The sequence below is a fragment of the Lycium barbarum genome, chromosome 2 (genome assembly GCF_019175385.1).
Source record: "Lycium barbarum isolate Lr01 chromosome 2, ASM1917538v2, whole genome shotgun sequence".
NCBI lineage: Eukaryota > Viridiplantae > Streptophyta > Magnoliopsida > Solanales > Solanaceae > Lycium > Lycium barbarum.
In genome coordinates this window covers 146,883,901-146,906,182 of record NC_083338.1, presented here as the reverse complement: position 1 = coordinate 146,906,182, position 22,282 = coordinate 146,883,901, and the positions used below count along the sequence as shown (strand labels likewise).

General features: G+C 33.4%; 1 protein-coding gene across 1 annotated transcript; it reads right to left on the bottom strand.

Moving 5' to 3' along the window:
- Nucleotides 1-4,888: 4,888 nt before the first annotated feature.
- LOC132627914 (probable disease resistance protein At4g33300) lies at nucleotides 4,889-9,178 on the bottom strand. Its single transcript, XM_060343530.1, has 6 exons — nucleotides 8,794-9,178; nucleotides 7,599-8,008; nucleotides 6,888-7,297; nucleotides 6,457-6,812; nucleotides 6,139-6,344; nucleotides 4,889-6,048 (listed from the first exon to the last, which is right to left on the bottom strand). The coding sequence occupies exons 1-6, from the start codon at nucleotides 9,066-9,068 to the stop codon at nucleotides 5,216-5,218; spliced, it is 2,490 nt and encodes an 829-aa protein (XP_060199513.1). The 5' UTR covers nucleotides 9,069-9,178; the 3' UTR covers nucleotides 4,889-5,215.
- Between the last annotated feature and the right edge of the window lie 13,104 nt (nucleotides 9,179-22,282).

The following is a 22,282-nucleotide window of genomic DNA, read 5'->3' as shown; positions in this document are numbered from 1 at the left end:
TATTTTCCATGCATGTTATTAAGCTAAGTTTATATTATGAATTTGAAGTATATAATTGTGCAGTATAAATAACACGAGTCCGGAGCCAAAATGGCTTATTTTTACAGCCATTAGACAAAAATAGTATGCTTTTTTTTTTTAGACCAAAATGGGTATTTCGTTGGATAACCAACGAAATACCCACACAACGTACTGTTCCGTGCCGATGAATTTCTTGCATTTCGCTACATGTATAGCGAAATTCAAGATTTTTTTTTTAAATTTTCCTTTGCATTTCGTGAATCAATTCACGAAATAGGCATTTTTAATTTTTTTTTTTTTTTTTGCAATTCGTGTAATTAAAACTGTTTTTTTTTTTAGCATTTCGTGATGCAATTCACGAAATGGATTTTTTTTTTATTTCGTCAATAAATGAACGAAGTTGATACGAAATGCAAAAATTTGAAAGAAAAAAAAACCTATTTCGTGATTTGATTCACGAAATGCAAGAATTTTTTATTTTATTTTCCTTTGCATTTCGTGAATCAATTCACGAAATAGGAATTTTTTTTTTTTTTTTTTTTTTTGCAATTCGTGTAATTAAAACTCCTTTTTTTTTTTTTAGCATTTCGTGATGCAATTCACGAAATGGATTTTTTTTTTATTTCGTCAATTAAATGAACGAAGTTGATACAAAATGCAAAAAATTGCCAAAAAAAAAAAAAAAAAAAAAACAAAAGCCTATTTCGTGATTTGATTCACGAAATGCAAGAATTTTTTTTTCCTTTACATTTCGTGAATCAATTCACGAAATAGGCATTTTTTTTTTATTTTTTTTTTTGCAATTCGTGAAATTAAAACTTTATTTTGAATATAAATCTAATTCAATTAGATAAAAATATAGGAGAAAGAGTAGTTGTAAATTGGTGAAAGAGTAGTTGTAAATTGGTGAAACTTTAAATAGTCATAACTTTGTGCTCGGATATCCGATTTATGCAAAAAAAAAAAAATGATTTTGCATATTTTTTCGAGATCTAGCAGCGCAAACTGCCGTAAGGCGGTTTGGCCGGGCCGATTTTCTAGAAAACCTCTTTTTTCCCTTCCAATATTAATTTTCCCCTAAATTGGCAGGAAATTTTTAGTTTTCTTTACTTATAATATGATGATGCGCAATAGACTTCAACATAAAAATTTCGGAGTAATGTAGCTGTGAATGTCAATTTCAGTTATGTAGTTTCAATTTTTGAAAATAAAGCTGACTAATTTTCTCAACATATAGGATAAAACTAATTTTTTTTATCTTATTTCGTTTTTTAATACACGAAATGCAAAAATAAATAAATTATAATTTCCTATTTCGTTGGTATATCGACGAAATACAAAAAAAAAAAAACTGTTTCTTTCAGTTTTTTTTTTTGTATTTCGTTGATATACCAACGAAATACGAAATTATAATTATTATTTTTTTTTCATTTCGTGTATTAAAAAACGAAATAAGATAAAAAAAAAAATAGTTTTATCCTATATGTTGAGAAAATTAGTCAGCTTTATTTTCAAAAATTGAAACCACATAAGTGAAATTGACATTTACAGCTACATTACTCCGAAATTTTTATGTTGAAGTCTATTGCGCATCATCATATTATAAGTAAAGAAAACTAAAATTTCCCGCCAATTTAGGGAAAAATTAAAATTGGAAGGGAAAAAAGAGGTTTTCTAGAAAATCGGCCCGGCATTACGGCGGTTTGCGCTGCTAGATCTCGGAAAAATATGCAAAATCATTTTTTTTTTCTGCATAAATCGGATATCCGAGCGCAAAGTTATGACTATTTAAAGTTTCACCAATTTACAACTACTCTTTCACCAATTTACAACTACTCTTTTTCCTATATTTTTATCTAATTGAATTAGATTTATATTCAAAATAAAGTTTTAATTTTAATTTCAAAAAAAAAAAAACAGTTTTAATTTCACGAATTGCAAAAAAATAATAATTAAAAATGCATATTTTGTGAATTGATTCATGAAATGCAAAGGAAAAAAAAAATTCTTGCATTTCGTGAATCAAATCACGAAATAGGCTTTTTTTTTTTTTTTTTTTTTTTTGTAATTTTTTGCATTTCGTATCAACTTCGTTCATTTAATTGACGAAATAAAAAAAAAATCCATTTCGTGAATTGCATCACGAAATGCTAAAAAAAAAAATGCCTATTTCGTGAATTGATTCACGAAATGCAAAGGAAAATTAAAAAAAAAATAAAAAAAAATCTTGCATTTCGCTACACATGTAGCGAAATGCAAGAAATTCATCGGCACGGGAACAGTACGTTGTGTGGGTATTTCGTTGGTTATCCAACGAAATACCCATTTTGGTCTAAAAAAAAAAAAACATACTATTTTTATCTAATGACTGTAAAAATAAGTCATTTTGGCTCTGGACTCTAAATAACACTATCAACGTATCTCCATCGAGCTCCCCAATCATGGCTATTAATAAAGTAAGATTGGAAATAAATTTAAAAAACTAAACGAAATAGTAGGTTTATAGTAAATTGTCATTTATGAATGGCTAAAGGGAAACTAGAATGGTATCATATTCAAACAATGAAAAGAAAAACGAAAAAAAGAAGATTTGACGCATTATGATTCCATCAGTTTTGTGTACTTGATGTAACATTTCAAAATTCAATTATTTCACAAAGATTTTGAAATTGGTCAAGATTCTAGTTTATGGTCTGCTCTTATGAAGTTATGATGCTACATTGAACTTGCTTCATTTGTAGATTTATGCTTTTGACTTTGATCATTATAAGATTGAGTAATAGACAAACAGTTCCAATTTTAACAGCTGGAACATTAACCATGAAAGTGATCTCCTTGGTAAGTTACAAGAGCATATGACTAAAACAAAACATGTTTTGGTATGGAAACCTCAAACCTGTATAGTACTGTTCGGAAAGTGAATGAGCTAATGCATACAAATGTAGGGCTGGACATAAATATCGAAAATCGAAAAATCGGACCGAACCGAACCGAACTAGTTTGGTTCGGTGTTTGGTGTCAACTCTCAAAAAATTGAAATCGAAATAGCAGAATCAAAGTTTGATAAAACTGAACCGAACGCCCACCATAGTTTATTCTCTTCTTGACAAGTATATTCTCTCACATTTGGTGAGAGCTTGGAGAAATAAGGAGTTGTATTGATGTAAAGGCTACTCGAACCAATTTTTTCTTAGTAGTTTTAATTATTTTGTCATTACTTAATTAGTAGGACCATATTATGTGAAATCAACTTAGAGTTGAGATACTCTTAGGTTGATTATAGTTTTTTAATCTTGCAAAGCGTAGTTATTCATTTTGTCATTGATTTCCTTATTTTCATTATTAATAAAAAAATTCGCTAAGCTTGCTGCTTAGTGGTATAATATTAGTTAATAAAAAAAAATCGAGCGGAGGTCTATCGGAATATTTCAACAAACTCAAACACTGTATGATTTACGTTTTCAGAAATTTCGGTGTTCGGTTTTTAGAGTTCGGTTCTTCGGTGATTCGGTTTAAACAGAAATTTAATACATTATCCAAAAAAATTAAAATAGTCCAGACCCATTAAGTTTAAACCCAAAAAAATCCAACCAATTGTAGCAAGTCCTTTTTTGCTTTTGTATCCCTAATTTTCCACTTCAGTTGAGAAAATCAAATATCCTTAACAAAGGAATGTGACTAAGATGTATCTTTAGGATTAATATATGTCTTTTATGTGTTTTCTTAATTATTCTTACTGTATGTATATAACACCTAGTAATCGTATATCATGGTTATGATTTTCTGTTCTTGTGTATCCTGTTTGTTTGATTTCAATTTATCAGTTTTATGTTTTATTGCTTTTGAGACTATGAATTAGTGAAATGGAATCGCTTCTAATATCATATCAAAAAAACCGAACTTCAAAAACCGAAACCGAATGGAACCGAACTTAAAAAATCGAAACCGAAAGAACCGAACAGAACTAGTTGGGTTCGGTGTTCGGTGTCCACCTTCAAAAAACTGAAACCAAAATAGCCGAACCGAAGTTTGATAAAACCGAACCGAAGAACCGAATGTCCACCCTTGTACAGATGTACATTTACTAAGCTGGCAGCCTAAATTTAAAGCAATTATAAATGCTATTATAAAACTTTCTTTAAAATAAGTATCTAAAAAATTCTCTGACGGTCGAATTAGATCTCATGAGAATGTGGTTCCTTTGCCTACTTACCTTAAGAAAAGGACGTCACATTAGAGGGGTCATCTTGAACGGCATTTTTGTTCAACGTCTATGGGTCAAGAAACTCGTTGAAAGCAATATGTTGGATGTGGATGTGAACACTACCAAATTTTGGTGGAAAATGTATCAAATGCTTTGAACAAACCTCAATTCCTTCGCAATCATCTGAAGAAAAACTAGCAAAGAGTCCCCACAGATTTACTAGATTCTTTTGGTTCCATGAACTTCAGATTAAATGGGGGCCTATTAAACATTATCTTTTTTGGGTCAGAATATTAAATATTGTCTTTCCTTTCACACTTTCAGTGATCATGATTACTTGTTAGCACTTGGCCGGGTCCACACGTTTACTTCCAATGCTCTTTTTTTTTTTCATAAATTTAAATTCAAGATTTTAAATTTATGAATTTTAAATATAATTTTTTATTTATTTATTAAGTTCTAAATAACTTATTTATACATATCAAGTAAACTTCTTACTATAAATATAGAATTTGAATTAAAACTACCACAGTTTTTGTAACTTATATTGTGGATGCGCCATAACAGAGTCAACTCTGCCGTGATCATTCAAAATTAAGACTTAGTAATAAAGAAAGAGTGCATTCTAAAATGGATAGCACTTCTAATTGTCACTACACCAGATTTACACGATCAACATAAACTATCATGTTATAGCAGATAACTTATCTTAATCTCACTTTTTATGGATTCCCTGTTTACTCGTTTCCAGCATTAACGCTTGGTAAAGGGAAAGATCAACTTTGAGATGTTGTCCATCTATTTATTTTACATATCGCTACATACTATTTACACGAATATTAAGAGACCCCAACTAAAGGGGAAAATTACAGAACTGGAAATTGAATACTGAGGAAGGCACTCAAGAGTAGAGCACTCCTCAGCAACCTGCAGAAGAAAAGACTTGGACAACATTTCCACAAAAGGAACTCCAAGTAAATGGAAAACTGACTACTGAGATAGCCAGTCAAGAGTAAAGCACTCCTCGGCAACCTGTACACATAGACCTGGTACAGCCTTCTCAACATCTTTCCATTGACAAAAAACTTCATCGTCACAAATTACACAACGTAACGATTCAAGAAAGGCTAGACAGCTTGGCAAACTCGAGATTTGAGGGCACTCCCGCATATCAATCTTCTCCAAATTTCTACAGCACCCAATGGCCTCGGGGAGACATCTCAAACCAACACATTGTGAAATGTCAAGATACTTCAACTTTACCAGATGACCAATTCCGGGAGGAAGCCTTTTCAGGTGTGGGCAGGCATATATCCTTAAAATTTGTAGAGCTTGTAATTCACCTAAATCAGATGGAAGTTCATAAAGACTATCACAATTAGTGATACTAAGGCTGTTGAGCTTATGCAACCGGCAAATACTTGATGGCAGCTTATTGAAGTTGATGCAATGATCCATTGTGAACTCCGAGAGCTGTGGGAACAAACCAGGGAGGTCTACAACTGACTCATCTAGGCTGTTTTTCATGTCACAAAGCATTAGAGATATCTTTCGTAAGTTATTCAGAGGATTTGTGGAGTCGGATAAGTGAGTGACGGATATCTTCTCGAACCAAAGGCTTCTCAAGTTGGTTAAATGACTGAAGACAGACATGTTATGAAGAACTGCATTGGAAGCACTATAGTTTATGATTATCAACGCCCTTAGCTTTGGCATGTTCTCCAGGAAAGGAGGCAAGAAGTACTCAGATGAGGCAAAATTGAGAATCAGTACTTCAGCTTTCGGGCAATCCATTCTGAACCAGTCCATTTCGCTCATTTGATCTGCATTTCAAGAGAAATAATTTCTGTTTATACCACAAGAACAAACTTTTCATTTTTAAGCTACCAGAAGCAAATAAGAACCGGTAATACCTGTATGCACAGAGATAACCCGTGCATGGAAAGGTTCATCCACATTTCTTTCCCATTCTTTTGGAAACCTCGTGTCTCTTCTCGGCATGACCAATCGCCTTCTCTGATTTACATCATCACGGTTGCTCATATGAATTGCTAGGTCTCGTAAGACATCATGCTGAGACACTGATATCTCATAGTAACTGGTATACATGTCTCCAGCTCTGCCACGTGAACAACACATTGAAGTCTATCAACAAATTGATTTTTTCCATAAGAATCACCTTCTAACAAAATTAAAAGATTGTTTTAAGAAGATTTGACTTCACCGCTTACCGTGCATCTTTGACTAGATTTAGAAGATTTTTGTCTGAAAGTTCAACGAGAATGTGAAAAGCCTCTTCCTCATCGATATCATGTAGCTCCACCCACATGTTAATTAGAACATCAAGAGGAATCCTTTTGTCTTCTGGGAAAGCACCCAAGTCCAGGAAACACTCTCTCACCTTCTCAGGCAAACAGTCAATACTCAATTTCATTCGCTCAAGCAATTGCAGTTCATGAGACTCGCAGACAGGTTGGCTTCGTGATAATCTGTTTTTTGCACTTTTCCAGATCATCTCAGGCTTTCCCTTTAATGAAGATCCAATGACCTTAAGAGCCAAAGGAAGCCCTTCACATTCATCCACAACCTAAAAATCCAAGAAGCTTTAGTTTGCTTAATGCTCAAGTATAACTAGAAGTTTTTGCAAAACATATACTCATACCTCTTTGACAAGCTTTTGATTGAAACCACGTGGAAAGGAATTGTGTCCAAAAGCAAAATGGCAAAATAAGGACATAGCTTCATCTTCCCTTAACAACTCCAAATCATAAATGCAATCAATGATCGATGGAGGGAACTTGATGCGCGATACAACTAGGATCTTGCAGCCAGGGATCTTGAAAATTAGCGGCTCCAGAACAGATAGGGACCAAACATCATCAAGAATCAAGAGTACCGGGGAAGGAGATTTCATGTTCCATTGGTGCTGTAGGTTCCACTGGGGTAACATCTCCGCGTATCCGTAACCGTGGAGATTGCACCCTGATATCTTTTCCCAAATCATTTTCCTCAATTGCTCCACATTTGGAGATTGAGAAACAGTGAAAAAGAAAATCCTGTCCTTGAAATAACCTGGAAAAACACAACCAATTTAGACTGTACTCCAATCAATACCTTTTGATGAGCGCAAAATTGAATGTGTTGAATGAAGCTGGAATCAAGTCTCTTATGTCTGTTAGAATTCAACTGATAAAATAAAGCTGATAACCGATAAAGTTTTCTCCTTTTATCCTCTGTTATATCAGCAACAAAATAGAGTAAACAAAAAGAAATGAGAAACTTTTTTGTGATTACTTACTTTTAACTTGATCATCAGCAATCCAAAACAGTAAAGTTAGAGAAATGAGAGACTTTTCTGGGATTAATTACTTACTTTTAACTTGATCATCTTTACAAATCTCTTTAGCCAAGGTAGTCTTGCCACTACCACCAATTCCACAAATCTCAAACACACAGCTATCTTGTTCACCCATCAGCATCTCCTTCGCTTTCCTCTTCCCCAATTCAATCCCAGCACCTAAATTTACAAAACTGTCCTCAAACCATTTCTCATCCTGTTCCACTCTTTTCACAGCTTCACCTAAACACCCTCCTCCACCAGCACCTTTGTCGTCAACTCCAATTTTTATAGCTTTAAGCCTATGCTCAAGCACATCAAATCTCTGCTCCATATTAAACCTAACATGATGAACATCAGCTAGTACATGTGCTTGCATTGTAACTTGCATGAATCTCGCTACTCTTTTCTCCAGTCTCTCCATTTTCCTCGCCAACTGTAGGTTCCTGTTATTGAGGTAACATAATTAGCCGTTTGGCCATGAGAATTTTTCACTTTTTTCCGGAATAAATTTTCACTTATAAAATTTCCAAGCCAACTTGGAGTTGGATTCCAAATTCAGAAAAGTGATCCAAACCTATTTCCAACTACATCTTCATAAATTCAAAATAAAGTGCTTGCTTCTCTCATTTGCAAAGAGTATAACCAAACACAACTCTATCTTCAACTCAAACTTCATAAACTCCAAATAAAGTGAAAAATATTTGGAATCTATGGCCAAACCGCCTATTTAAACCCATTTGGCCATAAAAATTATTCACTTTTTTCCGGAATAATCTTTCATTTTATTTAAAAATTAGTGTTTGACCATGAAAATTCCAAATCCAACTCGAAGTTGTATTTCAAATTTGGAAAACAACTTATAGCCTGTTTTCCAACTAGCGTTTCACTTTTGAAGTTACATTTAACTACATTCAAATTTCAAGCATGAACTTTATTCCAAATGTTCTTTGCAAAAAGTATAACCAAGCACCACTCCAACTTCATAAATTCCAAATAAAGTAAAAAATATTTAGAATCTATGGACAAACTCCTACTAAGTAATTTCTAACTGCTTAAACTTTTAGATGAAGAACAGGCAAATTCAATGACCTATCAGAGCAGCAAGAAGTCTAGGTTCAAATATCCAAAAATAAAAAATATTTACACATGTTTGGTTCATGAAAAAGTATAATTCACTCATAAAGAATATAATATCTCTAATTTAAGCTTTTAGATGAGATGATCACACCTATAGACATTCCAACGACCGGAGTTGATCACTTTTCCAGCAAGTTCATAACCATCTCGGAGAACTTTGGAGAAATCATCAAGCTGGCTTTGACGTATCTGTGGAAGTTCAACACCTGTTTGTTTGATTTCTTGAATGATTGGTAGGAGACCATTAATGCTACTGATAAGGTTCTCAGCACTTGACCTGCATAAAGATGATTTCCTTACTATGGCTATCAGGTGTTTTAGTAGTTCCGTGGCGATTTCACCAGCGAAAAAGTCAGTTACTGCCATGCTTGGAGACTTGGAGTTGCTGGTGAAATTTTGGTTTTCACATTTCTGGTGGAAGAGTTAGGCGTTGTAGTGTATGTTATTAAGCTACTACTACGGTTATATGGTACTACCTCGTGGGGACTGTGAAATGACAAAGTTATTCGTGTTATAAAATGAAGCTAAAAGAGTCACAATATTAAAGGATGAAAACCATAGAAATAGAATGACAAAAGAGGAGAGATTTTTACTATTCTTCCAAAATGTGTTACAAGTGTATTTCATATGAAAACTTATGCCTCTATTTATAGTGCTACATATGCATTCAATATATGAGAAAATGGAGGAACCATTATGATGGTGGAGGAAAATGGAGGAACCATTAAGATGGTGGAGGAAAATGGAGGAACCATTAAGATGGTGGAGGAGAAGCATTATATTTGTGTATTGGACATCCATAATATATTTCATAACACTCCCCGTTGGATGTCCATAGATGATGTGCATCGTTAAAAATCTTATTGGGAAAAACCTTGTGGGAAAAAGCCTCAATGAAGGAAAAAAAAGAGTACACATATCTAGTAATACGCTTTGAGAGCTGCCTCATTAAAAACCTTACCAAGAAAACCCAATTGGACAAAACTTGGTTAAGGAAAAAAGAGTACAACGCGTATTTCACTCCCCCTGACGAAGACCAATATTCAGATGTCGGAGTCTTCGCATTCCAATCTTGAATATCATCTTCTCAAGAGTTGAAGTTGGCAAAGATTTGGTGAACAAATCTGCAGGATTGTCACTTGAACGAATTTGTTGCACATCAATATCACCTTTCTTCTGGAGATCATGTGTGAAAAATAACTTTAGTGAAATGTGTTTCGTTCTATCTCCTTTTATAAATCCTTCTTTTAATTGAGCTATGCATGCAGCATTATCTTCATATAATACTGTGGGTAATTTTGTATCACACTTCAAGCCACATCTTTCTCTGATGAAATCTATCACTGATCTCAACCACACACATTCTATACTTGCTTCATGAATGACTATTATCTCAGCATGATTCGAAGAAGTAGCAACAATGGACTGCTTTGTGGATCGCCATGATATAGCAGTACCTCTGCATGTAAACAGATAGCCTGTTTGAGATCGAGCTTTATGTGGATCAGATAAATAACCTGCATCTGCATAACCAACAAGATCTGTACTACCTTTGTTAGTATAAAACAGACCCATATCACTAGTTCCCTTCAGATATCGCAATATATGCTTAACTCCGTTCCAATGTCTTCGTGTAGGAGAAGAGCTATATCTTGCTAGCAAATTAACAAAGAACGCTATGTCAGGTCTTGTAGCGTTAGCAAGATACATAAGTGCACCAATTGCACTAAGATATGGTACTTCAGGACCAAGAAGCTCTTCATTTTCTTCTTGAGGTCGGAACGGATTTCTACTTACTTCAAGTGAGCGAACAACCATTGGATTACTTAAAGGATGCGCATTGTCCATGTAAAATCTTTTTAAAACCTTTTCGGTATAAGCAGATCGATGGATAAGGATCCCATCTGTCAAATGTTCAATCTGCAAATCAAGACAAAGTTTTGTTTTTCCCAGATCTTTCATCTCAAATTCTTTCTTTAAATATTCAATCACCTTTTGGAGCTCTTCTGGAGTTCCAATTAGGTTTATGCCATCAACATAAACAGCGATTATAACGAACTCCGATTTTGCTTTCTTAATAAAAACACATGGACAAATGACATCATTTATATAACCTTCTTTTACCAAGTACTCACTGAGGCGATTGTACCACATGCGCCCTGATTGTTTTAGACCATACAACGATCTTTGTAATCTGATTGAATACATCTCCCGAGACTTTGAGTTAATTGCTTCAGGCATTTTAAATCCTTCAGGAATTTTCATATAGACTTCATTATCAAGTGAGCCATAAAGGTAAGCTGTAACCACATCCATCAAATGTATTTCAAGGTTTTTATGTACAGCTAAATTGATGACATATCGAAATGTTATGCCATCCATAACTGGTGAATATGTTTCTTCATAGTCGATACCGGATCGTCGAGAGAATCCTTGTGCAACAAGGCGTGCCTTGTATCTCACAATTTCATTTCTCTCATTCCTTTTTCGCACAAAAACCCATTTATGGCCAATTGGTTTTACACCATTAGGCGTTTGGACTACAGGTCCAAAAACCTCACGTTTGGTAAGTGAATTCAATTCTGATTGAACTGCCTCTTGCCATTTTGTCCAATCATATCTTCGTCGACATTCTTCGACAGATTGGGGTTCCTGATCGTCAATGTCTTTCATAATATTTAGGGCAACATTATATGCAAAAACATTATCCACCATAATCTTCGATCGATTCAAATTTATCCCATCACCAGAAGAACTCAATGATAGTTCTTTACTTACTTGAGTCTCGGGTTCCCTAATATCTTCAGGAGTATCAGGATTAGTCAGATCTTGAATATCTTCATGATATTCTTTCATAGTGTCATTTTGATCATTTTTCGTGTTTCTTTTTCTAGGATTTTTATCCTTAGAACCCAATGGCCTACCACGCTTCAGGCGTGCATGAGATTCAGAGGCTATGACACTAGTAGATTTTCCCTTTGGGACATCAATTCGAATAGGCACATTCTCTACAGGGATATGTGACTTAGTTATCTTTTTCAAATCAGTAAATGCGTCTGGTATTTGATTTGCTATTTTTTACAAGTAAATGATCTTCTGGATCTCCTGTTCACATATGGGGACACGTGGAACAAAATGGATAGTGATGGAACTTTCCACATAATTTCTCTTTTGATTTCTTTTCTCTCTCCCCCTAATTGTGGAAAATTTGTTTCATCAAATCGACAATCTGCAAATCGGGCAGTGAATAAATCTCCCGTCAATGACTCAAGATAGCGAATAATAGAGGGTGATTCAAACCCAACATATATACCTAACCTTCTTTGGGGGCCCATCTTAGTACGCTGTGGTGGTGCTGCAGGCACATATACAGCACAGCCAAAGATTCGGAGATGAGCAATATTTGGTTCATGACCAAATACTAATTGTGACAGAGAGTATTTATTATAATGAGTCGGTCTGAGGCGAATACGAGATGTTGCATGTAAGATATCATGTCCCCAGACGGTAGTGGGCAACCGTGTTTTCATAAGTAGTGGTATTGCTATCAATTGTAGTCGTTTAATAAATGACTCAGCAAGGCCATTTTAGGTATGAACATGTGTTACAGGATGTTCAACTTTTATCCCAACTGATAAACAATAATCATCAAAAGATTGAGACGTAAATTCTCCGGCATTATCGAGTCGTATAGCCTTAATGGGATAATCCGGACACTGTGCCCTTAAGCGTATTATTTGTGCCAATAATTTCGAAAACGCCAGGTTTCGAGACGATAGGAGGCACACATGAGACCATCTTGAAGATGCGTCTATTAGGACCATAAAATATCTGAATGGCCCACAAGGTGGATGAATAGGTCCACATATATCCCTATGTATACGTTCTAGAAAAGCAGGGGATTCAATGTCAACTTTCATTGGTGATGGCTTAGCTATCAACTTACCCTGATAACAAGCAGCACATGAAAATTCACCACTTTCAAGAATCTTCAGGTTCTTAAGTGGATGCCCATTTGAATTTTCAATAATTCGTCTCATCATTATTGATCCAGGGTGACCTATTCGGTCATGCCAAAGCATAAAAGTACTTGAATCATTAAACTTCTGGTTTACGATCGAGTGTGCTTCAATTGTACTAATTTTTGCATAATACAGACCAGAAGACAAAGTTGGCAAGTTCTCCAAAACATATTTCTGGCCGGAGACATTCTTTGTAATGGCAAGATATTCATCATTTATTTCGTTTAATGTCTCAGCGTGATATCCATTACAGCGGATATCTTTGAAACTTAACAAGTTTCTTGGGGATTTAGAAGAGAATAATGCATCTTCTATAACAAGTTTCGTCCCCTTAGTCAGAAATATAGTAGCTCTTCCGGAGCCTTCAATCAATTTTGAATTTCCAGAAATTGTATTAATATTTCCCCTTTTTCTATGCAAGTGAGAAAAGTATTTCTCATCTTTGAATATGGCATGTGTTGTTCCACTATCAATCACACAAATATCTTCATGATTGGTCATTGATCCAAATAAAATTTGAGGAATTTTCATAGATTCTTCAAAATGAAATAATAGATAAAGTGAATATCAAAGTAGATATTATGATTAGGCAAAGCATTACACACATTTTATTACATATATTACTATTTAAACAAAGCATTACACACACTTCATTTACATAAACATGGAAACATAACCACATACAAACGACACGTATGAAATATCTAAGTTTTTACAGATCCATCACCGATCGAATGATCTATTTTCCCTTCAGGGAGTTCAAAGAAATCTGTCACATCTAGATGCATGGGCTCAACATTATCTTCAGAAATAAAATTTGCTTCGGCATCCTTTTCTGCCCTTTTGAGAGAGGCTTAATACAAATCAACTAGGTGTTTTGGCGTACGACAGGTACGTGACCAGTGCCCCTTTCCTCCACATCGGAAGCATTTATTTTCTGAATTTTTCTTTTGCACAGCTTTATGCTTTTCATCCTTCCTTTTACATTGCTGGTGGTGAAGGATATTATTTGGTGCAAGACGAGAATTCCTTCCTCGACCACGACCATGACCACGACTGGGGCCACAACCTCTTTCACGCCTAGAATGACGAAAATTTACCTCATTCACTTCAGGGAATGGGGCAGTACCAGTGGGTCGGCTTTCATGATTTTTCATTAATAATTCATTATGTTGTTCAGCCACTAAAAGATGTGCTATTAAATCAGAATATTTCTTGAATTTCATCTCTCGGTATTGCTGTTGCAGGAGCATACTCGAGGCAGGAAAAGTGGAGAATGTTTTCTCCAGCATATCATGATCAGTAATATTTTCATCACATAATTTCAACTGAGAAATAATTTTAAACATGGCGGAATTATATGCCTTAATAGATTTAAAATCTTGTAGCCTTAAATGGAGCCAATCAAAACGTGCTTGTGGAAGTATGACCATCTTCAGGTGGTCATATCTATCTTTTAAATTATTCCACAGAGTAAGAGGATCTTTAACAGTGAGATATTCCATTTTCAAGTCCTCATCAAGGTGATGGCGGAGGAATATCATAGCCTTGGCACGGTCTTGGTTTGATGCCTCATTTTTATCTTTGATGGTGTCTGCCAGACCCATCGCATTAAGGTGAATTTTGGCGTCAAGAATCCAAGACATATAGGTATTGCCGGATATATCTAAAGCTACAAATTCACGTTTGGTAAGATTTGTCATTAGTAAAGAAAGATAGAAAATCAATACCTTCGAGGCTTTAAAGTATTTGCTCGGAACGACAGAGCTTCGTGCTGATAACGTGTTATAAAATGAAGCTAAAAGAGTCACAATATTAAAGGATGAAAACCATAGAAATAGAATGACAAAAGAGGAGAGATTTTTACTATTCTTCCAAAATGTGTTACAAATGTATTTCATATGAAAACTTATGCCTCTATTTATAGTGCTACATATGCATTCAATATATGAGAAAATGGAGGAACCATTAAGATGGTGGAGGAGAAGCATTATATTTGTGTATTGGACATCCATAATATATTTCATAACAATTCCTCTATTGTTTTTATTTTTATGTTAATTTTTAAGAGAATAAATTTGTGTTGGTCTTTTTAAAAAAGGTAGAATAAATTCGATATTCTTTAAACTTGTTTAGCAAAGTTCATTTATACACTTAAATTATGAGGTGTTCTAATTGAGCATCTGAACACATGATAATCAACTTTATAATAAAGTCTGTAAATGTAACACCCAATTGCAAGCAAATTAAAGTTCGTAAATCTACTCCCGGTTGCAAACAAATTATGTAAATACAACCCAATTGCAACAAATTAAAGTCAACTAATTAAATAGGTGGATCCGTTAAATAAGTTATAGTTTCCCCTCAATATTGTGCCACTCTCACGGACAAAAATTGTAGTGGAGCGGTAAGTACTCTTTCATCCTTAATCGGAAATTTTGTCTTTGAGCCCCGATTATGAAATCGTCTTGTTAGAGAATGTTTTACCCTTCAATGTGGGATTTTCCAATGCTAATTCAAATTCAATCGGGCCTCTAAACGGATACCGAACACCTCATGCGGATGGAAAAAAAAAACCAAAGATATTCTGCCATTCTCGAATTAATCCTTACAATTCTCTACATCGAATAGAATGAACAAAGCAAAGTCCATTTTATGCTGAAATTGAACTTGACATACTGTATTTGACTGACTTTAATTAATTACCACCAACTATACAAGTCTATGGGCAAATAAAATCGCCTCCAAGACTTGAGCATACCAACCAATTTTCACAGGTTCTCGTCGCTTCCAAGTTCCATGTGCCTGTATTTCAACAAAATATAAGCAGACAAACTCGCTGATGTGACATGTCTTATTGACCAGTAATGCTATTTATTTTTTCCCCTGACTTTTTGCCTTTTCCTCCTCTTTTTCCCTAATTTTTTTTAATTAGTTTTTCCATCCCGAACAGTCACTTCTTTTCTTTTCTCCTTCCCCAACAGTTACTTCTCTCGCTTCTTTTCGTTTTCCTTTCTCGACAGTTACTTATTTCCCTTCTCCCATTATTGCTCCTCTTCATTTACTACTCTTAAACAGACGCAAGAAACATAATAGTTCCAAAACATTATCGACTTGAATTTGAAGGGAGTGCAAACCAAGAAAAGGGTCTTATCGTGAGAGGAGGAGGAAGATTTTTCTACTGAGTGCAAGACTAGTATTAACGAATAGGAACAGAACTTAAACGCCACTCCTATCCTGTGAACACTTTTTCCAGTTCGTCCCGTTCCTTTTAGAACTTTGATAGTGTATCGTTTGACAATCAGTGAATCAGATTTATATATTGACTAAAACAGTTTTAACAATGATCAATGTCTTCTCACAATATCTCTGTTTCGTTGTCGGAGATGAGACTTATTCCCTTTGTTCTTCAATCTCTCACAAATAAAGCTCAGTCAGAACTCAGAACAAGAGCCCAACTCTTTTTATAAAAGTCAGTTTCAGCCATCTCGGTGGTCAGATTGTTTGGATCCATGAAATCAAGAGAGGATTGTTGAATTTATAAAAGCTCTATGGATCCTTGAAAGTGAAAAATCGGCCTATCTTTTAATACAAACAAAAAGAAATTATGTGGAAGGAATTTAGTGGACGCACTAGGATTTGGCCCGGGTTTCCCTTTACTGTGTTGAACCTTAACTTTGCTGACCATGGATACATATTGGGATTAATATGGCCAAAATGAAGGCCGTTAATATGGGTACGTCGAAGTTTAACCAAAAGTCATAACAATGGGCTCTTGGAAAGATAAAAACAAGTTGCTAATTCTTATTGGAAGGAGATGGAAGGTATGTACTGCTATTACTTGCTCTTTTGGTATGTTAGCGAAAGCGGATCTAGAATTTGAATTTTACGGGTTTAAATCCGTAATTCTATTATTTTTATTAAATTTATTGGGTTAAAAATCCATTGGTTGTATATATTTAATAATAAAAAAAAACTAACATATATACATAGTCTAATCAAAATGTATTTCAGATTAACCCATTGATAATGCATAGGATTGGATATGCCTTTGTCTGTTAGTACTGAGTATTCTCATTCATCGGTTTTTGCCTTTTTGGTATTATTACTTTACTAGTTGATAATTCAGCATGATATAGCTTGACACTGCTGAAGAGAGTATCTTTCTACTGCAGTCAAACTCTTTGGGTCAGAAATTTTTTGACTGTTATAGAGAGTTGCTATTATACACCTATAACAGCAATTGTCATTAAAATAATATGTGATCGTTATAGGCAAAAAAGATGCATAAAACCTATATTTTTCATTTTTAATGTTGTAAAAAATAACAAATTATTTAAAATTAAATCTCAAAGATATCAATATTTTACTAACTAAACATTTAAGAAAGTTAATACAATTTTAATAAATTCATAACCGAATGTATAAAATTTAAGCTCTAAGACACACATTTTAAATCTACAGAAATATAATATATTAAAATATCAAATTAAATATTTTTCCATGAAGCTCTTTTATTCATTGTAATAAAACAATGATATTCATATGTATATTAAATAAAGTTATAGAAGACAATGATATTCTTAGATTACAAATATGTATTCATATGTAATATTCTGTCATAAATATAGTATATTAAAGTATCAAATTAAATATTTGATTAAAATCTATACACTTACTATTGGTAACCATATATATTATATTTTTTTTATAAAGATAATTAACTACTATATTACCCGAAAAAGCAGATAGCTGTTATATGGGGGGTAATTTTACAAAGAGCGTAATGTCATAAAGTTAGTTGTTGCCTCTATAAGTAAAATGTTGTTTTAGAGAAGTAAAATATAACATAAAAGATCGATTCCGAAAAATCTTAGCTATTATATATATATATATATATATATATATATATATATATATATATAGACACAGTAAAACCAAACTGTGTAGAGTCTAAACTGTAAAATATATACAGTAGAAGACCTAAAATTAAAGTAATCATGAAGAGTTTGATATTTTAATGTTAGAACAACTATTATTTCACAAAGTCTAATGAGGTATTCTTATTCACTAGTTTAGTTTATATTCACAGGCAATATAAATATTTTTCACGCGACTTGATGGAACTGTTTTGTAAGTACAAGCAACCCGATCAACACGGCAATTTGGGCCCATATTAGTGGAGCCATAATGCCATTGGCTCAGAAGGGGGCATTTGTCATGTCCTACTTTTAGTGACTTTTCCCAGTAATTTAGGACGTCGCTTTGTGTTTCGGTGATTAAATAATTTAAATTTTCAATCTGATTTAATGATAATTGCTGTTGCCTGATATTAATCTGCAAATTTGCATAAAATTTCTTCTATTGTTAAATTATTTCGTATGATTTTCCTTTTTAATCTCCAATCCAGCACAATAAACTCAACTACGACGAGATTCTAGTCTTAGACAATTCACTAATTTGAGACTCAAAAAGTGTAATCATATTTACCAATTACAAGTATACCAAATTATTAACTCCAAGACTTTAAAAGATATTGGAATTATTAAGCTTGAAAGTTGGGTCCACATTCAGTACTCGAAAGTTGAAAATTTGACATCCAACTTTCGCAGAAGCTTGCAGCTTTCAACTCACATATATATCTTTTGTTGATTTTCATTGAATGTTCGGTACTCACTTTAAAATTTGATTAATAAAAAATTTCATCAGAAAATTTTATTTTTAATGTAAAGCATTCTCTATCAAATTTATCAAAAAGGACTTCATATACCTATATTTAGCTAAATGCCAATCCACGACAAGGGAACGCGACTTCATTTACAAAAAAAGCTGGTTGTTCTAATAAATATGAAACATAGGACTAGGAGTAATAGATAAGCAAGATGATGAAAACCTTTCATAGAGTGACTGATATGGACATAGCTTCATAGAGTGACTGATATGGACATAGCTACACGAGTGAGGAATAGTCAGTTAAATATCCTTCAATAAAACATTTATATGGTAACATATTGACTAGATATTATCTTTTTATATGTTTAATTAAACTCTTGACACCATAAAAAAAAAATTGATTTTTCTGCTGGTGAAAGATACTTATTACTATAGTATAAAACAGGCAAATTCTGTAATGAAGATAGTTATACACTATTCTTTTGTCTTATTATATTACATACCTTTTGTATTTGGAAGACTGACATATTAAATTATTCCCCTTTTTTATTTTAAAGAAAAGTTGTGTTTATATAGTTATTTTTATGTAAACCTTTTGAAAAAATAATTACTACTACTTAAAACTAACAACTTTACCCGCAATTTGAAATTACTTCTCATACCTCAAAAAGATAATTCAATTTTCTTCTTCAATCTGTCCTGCTTCCACAAAAGTTCTACTTTCTTAAAAAGTTGTTATTTGAATTTGACACAAAAGCATCTTTGAAATTTGTTCGCACGCTTTCGATGTAATTATAATTCGACAATTAAATATACATCTCACATCAAGTATTATATTATACTCCTTCCGAATAAAAAATATTGTTCACTTAGCTTCTGCACATTCTTTAAGAAAATACTAATTTTTAGGTAAAAATAAATAATTAACTAGATTAGGCATTAAAATTTGATGACTTAATATTTAATAAGAGCAATTTTGAAAAAATAAAATAAATTATTTTTTAATTTGATAAGTGGGTGTTCCAGACAAATTAGGATACTAATAATGGAAAAAAGGAAGTACTCCATAATAATAATTTATTGAATTTGAGTGAATGTTTTCTTAATCAATCAAAATGGGGAAAGGATTTGTTCTATTAATTGGATGTGGTCCATGGGTAGACAGACCCGGTCAACACGGTGATATGGGACCATGTTAGTTGAGGCTACCGATGATGTCTGAGAAAAGGATAAAAATGGTCCCTTAACTATGATAGTAGGTTTAAAATAGTTCCTTAACTATGCACTTAACGGTTTCAATCCTTTAAGTTTGTTACAAGTTAACAAAAACGGTCCCTTAACTATGAGAGTAGGTTCAAAATAGTCCCTTAACTATGCACTTAACGGTTTTGGTCCTTTAAGTTTGTCATAAGTTGACAGTTTCAGTCTCGACAAAATATTCATCGAACTCTATTTGTTAGATTTGACGAGAACTATGAAAAAAAGAGAAAAATTAGTGAGAACTCTAGATCGGTCAAATAACGCGGGACAAAACTGACGGACGTTAGTCGGTTATAGGAAAAAACTGAGGAAAAACCTACAGACTTGATAATGTCAAAAAATAGTGTCTCGGAGCACAAAGACCGACGGATTCTGTCGATTAAAATTGAGGGAGTCCATTTGCTAAGTAAAATACACTAGATTCATTTTTATTGAAAACTAGAGAAAACTAAATACTTCCAGTGTAGTGATTCTTTTTTTTTTTTTAAATAGTTTCTGCGCATTTTTCCTCAAAAATAACCGATGGACTTCCGTTGGTTTTCGTAAAAAACATCCCTCGATTTTATCCATCGGTTTCCGTCCATCATTTTTTTCGCTTGTTTTTGGTAGTGACAACTTTTTTAGTTTCTGCTATTTCTAATTTATTTCTAAAGTCTAGTGTATTTTATTTAGTCGATGGATTCCCTCAGTTTTAATCGATAGAGTCCGTCGGTCTTTGTGTTTCGAGACACCATTTTCTGACATTATCAAGTCTGTAGGTTTTTTCCTATAACCGACTGACGTCCGTCAATTTTGTCCCGAGGTATTTGACCATTTCTTTAATAATGTGTACCTCTAGATGTGAGTTCTCGCTAATTTTTTCCTTTTTTTTTACAGTTCTAGTCAAATCTAACGAACAGAGTTCGATGAATAGTTTGTCGGAGACTAAAACTGTTAACTTTTGGTGAACTTAAGGAACAAAACCGTTAAGTGCATACTTAAGGGACTATTTTTAACCAACCCTCATAGTTAAGGGACCATTTTGTCAACTTATGGCAAACTTAAAGGACCAAAACCGTTAAGTGCATAGTTAAGGGACTATTTTGAACCTACTCTCATAGTTAAAGGACCATTTTTGTTATCTTGTAACAAACTTAAAGGACTAAAACCGTTAAGTGCATAATTAAGGGACTATTTTGAACCTACTATCATAGTTAAGGGATCATTTTTGTCCTTTTCTCGATGATGTCTCCTTACGATTTTTTCCCCTCTGATGAAAGTGTACGGATACTCGATTATTATCATTTAAATCATAAGCATTCATCATGTATTAGCCTATTACGGGGTATTCAATTGAACCCTAACTTTTCAGGCGGAGCATAAATGTAGGAGTAAAAAGTTAATCAAATTATAGTAGATATAAATCTTTAACTTTTAAAATATAATGAATTCAATAATAAAAATCGTAAGATTGAACCCAGAGAGTTTAAATGCCGAATTCGCCTCTTCTGACAAAGCCTAAGTTCAGATAAAATGTTTAGAACTCGTTTGGCCATAACAATTTTTCACTTTTTTTCGAAACACGTTTTTACTTAATCAACGTTTGGCCATGAGAATTTCAAATACAACTTTAAAAATCACCTGAAAACCTTTTTTCACTTTCAGGACAATCAAACAATCAAATATTCATTACAAAAATTATAACCAAACATAACTCCAACTTCAAAATTTCAAACAAAGTGAAAAATATTTGGTTTTCATGGCCAAACGCCTACTTAAAGTTTCATATGACTCAAGTTCAGACATATGTGGTTGAAGTTCAGTCATTTTTGTCCGAACTTCAATTATATATGGTTGTATTCAATAATTTTTACTTGAACTCCAGCATATATGGTTATATTCAATTATTTGTCTGAACTTTAGTCATATGTAATTTCAGACATTTGGCTTGAATTTATATATTATTTTATGCGAGATAAAATTTAAAATATTCCTTGCGAGTAATTCACTGCATAAATGAAGGATATATTAATTATAGATTGAGACCCATAGATAAACTCATCCAAGTTCTTTGTATTAGCACGATCTCACGACTTTTCTTTCACTATTTGGACAGACATGTGTGTTGTGACTTAAAAAGTTCAAATTGGACACGAAAGTATAAGAAGTCATTCCATTGAAGACGCAAATGGTAGGTTGATTATTTTGTATTCCACTTAAATGAAAGATTGTACTCGGAGATAAGATGTGATTTTCCTCACCAAAGACATCAATTATTTAGACATAAAGCCTTCAGGCTTTTAACTTTTATTGGTACTTCAAAACGACCCACTACACCTGGGCCGAAGCTAAGGGCGTAAAAGAGTTCACTCCAAGCTTTACTTGTTTATACAAGGTTAATTTTTATGTATATATATTAGACGTTAAGTTCCTTTAGTTTCTCGCATGTTTACTTGTTTATATTTTGAATTCTCTTAGCAAAAATCTTGATTCCGCTACCAGGGGCGGAGCCAGTAAGGACCAAGGGGGGTCATCCGAACCCCCCTTGATGAAAATTTACACAGGATATATAAGGTGAAAAATATATTTTATTTTATGTGTATATAGTAGATGTTAAACCCCCTTGACTTCTTCGTTTGTATAATT